This window comes from Tupaia chinensis, unplaced genomic scaffold (genome assembly GCF_000334495.1).
Source record: "Tupaia chinensis unplaced genomic scaffold, TupChi_1.0 Scaffold000159_1, whole genome shotgun sequence".
NCBI lineage: Eukaryota > Metazoa > Chordata > Mammalia > Scandentia > Tupaiidae > Tupaia > Tupaia belangeri.
In genome coordinates, this window is record NW_006159630.1 from 416,339 (window position 1) to 417,533 (window position 1,195).

At 64.8% G+C, this 1,195-nt stretch overlaps 1 protein-coding gene across 6 annotated transcripts in view; it reads left to right on the plus strand.

The window, feature by feature from the left end:
* The first annotated feature begins 6 nt into the window (after positions 1–6).
* The window catches only part of CYBC1 (cytochrome b-245 chaperone 1), an 8,573-nt gene continuing 7,384 nt past the window's right edge, over positions 7–1,195 (plus strand). For 2 of the 6 annotated variants that reach the window (XM_014586710.2, XM_027770723.1), the window contains exons 1-2: positions 7–144; positions 641–771. In XM_014586710.2, coding sequence (XP_014442196.1) covers positions 687–771 — 85 coding nt within the window. In that variant the 5' untranslated portion in view covers positions 7–144; positions 641–686. Of the gene's footprint in view, positions 177–521; positions 545–635; positions 772–1,195 lie in introns of those variants that run through there. The other 4 variants (XM_014586711.2, XM_014586709.2, XM_014586712.2 and 1 more) reach the window with 4 other exon arrangements.

The following is a 1,195-nucleotide window of genomic DNA, read 5'->3' on the forward strand; positions in this document are numbered from 1 at the left end:
CCGCCGCACTAACGCGCGGTCGCCGGGACTTACGCAGCCCGGGGGCGGCAGGCTGCACGGCTCTTGTGCGGTAGCTGTGGCGCGGCCGTCGTGGGCAGCCGAGCACCCTGGTCCCGGGCGGTCTCAGCGCGAGGGTGCAGCGGGGTGAGCGCACCCCCCTGCGAGCGCGTGTGCAGGTGTGAATGTGCACGGGCGCGTGTGCACAAGTGGGTGTGCACGTGCGTGCGCATGAAGCGGGGAGGGGCAGGGGCCACCAGTACCTGGGACCCGCTCTGGTGACCAGCTCGCCCCTGGGGTGGCAGGTGGCGGCTGGCCGGGCTGGTGGGCGCCAGTGTGGGGCTACGCCGCTCGCAGGTCAGCAAAGGTCCAGCGGCCTTTTCTGGTCCTGCCAGCCAGGAGACTTGCACTTCCCCTTCTTGGTGGAGGCAGCTGCGGGGAAAGGGGCTTCTGGTAGGTTCCGGTAGGTCCCGGAAGCTAGAAGACTGCCAGGAGCGGCTGGCCTCCAGGGGACAGAGCGGGCAAGGGCCCGGTGGGCTCTTTGTGGGTGCGTGGGGGCTGCCCTGGTCAGAGTGCTTGTGAGCGGAGGGCCCGGACGCGGGGCTTGGGTGGCCCCAGCCGTGTCTGTCCTTCCCCAGCGCAGCCTGTGGATCGGTGGAGCTAGGTGTCGGCTCAGGCTCAGCGCAGGGATGTACATGCAGGTGGAGGCTCGCACCAGCTCCCGCCTCCATCTGCAGAGGGCTCCAGGCATCCGGTCGTGGTCCCTGCTGGTCGGTAAGGATTTCTGTGTCTCTCTCCCAAACAGAAAGCCTAGCTTTACAGGATGAACATGAAAGCAAGTCCTTTTTCTCTCACTTAGACACAGCGGCTGCTTGCATCTTTGTCCCCACGCAGATTTTACCCGGTGCGCTAGTTGTACAGGTCTGCTTTGTCCTCTTCCCTCACCGTGTCCCATCCTTATCACCCTGGGCTTTTCCGAGGCTGTGATGTTTTCTTTCTAGTTGTCCTGCTGCACCCAACCGTGATGGGTGATGGCACGTCCCGTCTTATTGCCTCTCCTGGGCCATCCCTTCTGTGAGCCCACCTGGCCACTTGGCTCTGGACCCTGCCCTCACATGTGGGCATGGTGCCGTGGGGACAGCTGTTTTTGTGCTGCTGGGCCAGGGTGCAGAGTCAGGTGCCGGCTGTGGGTTCAGCA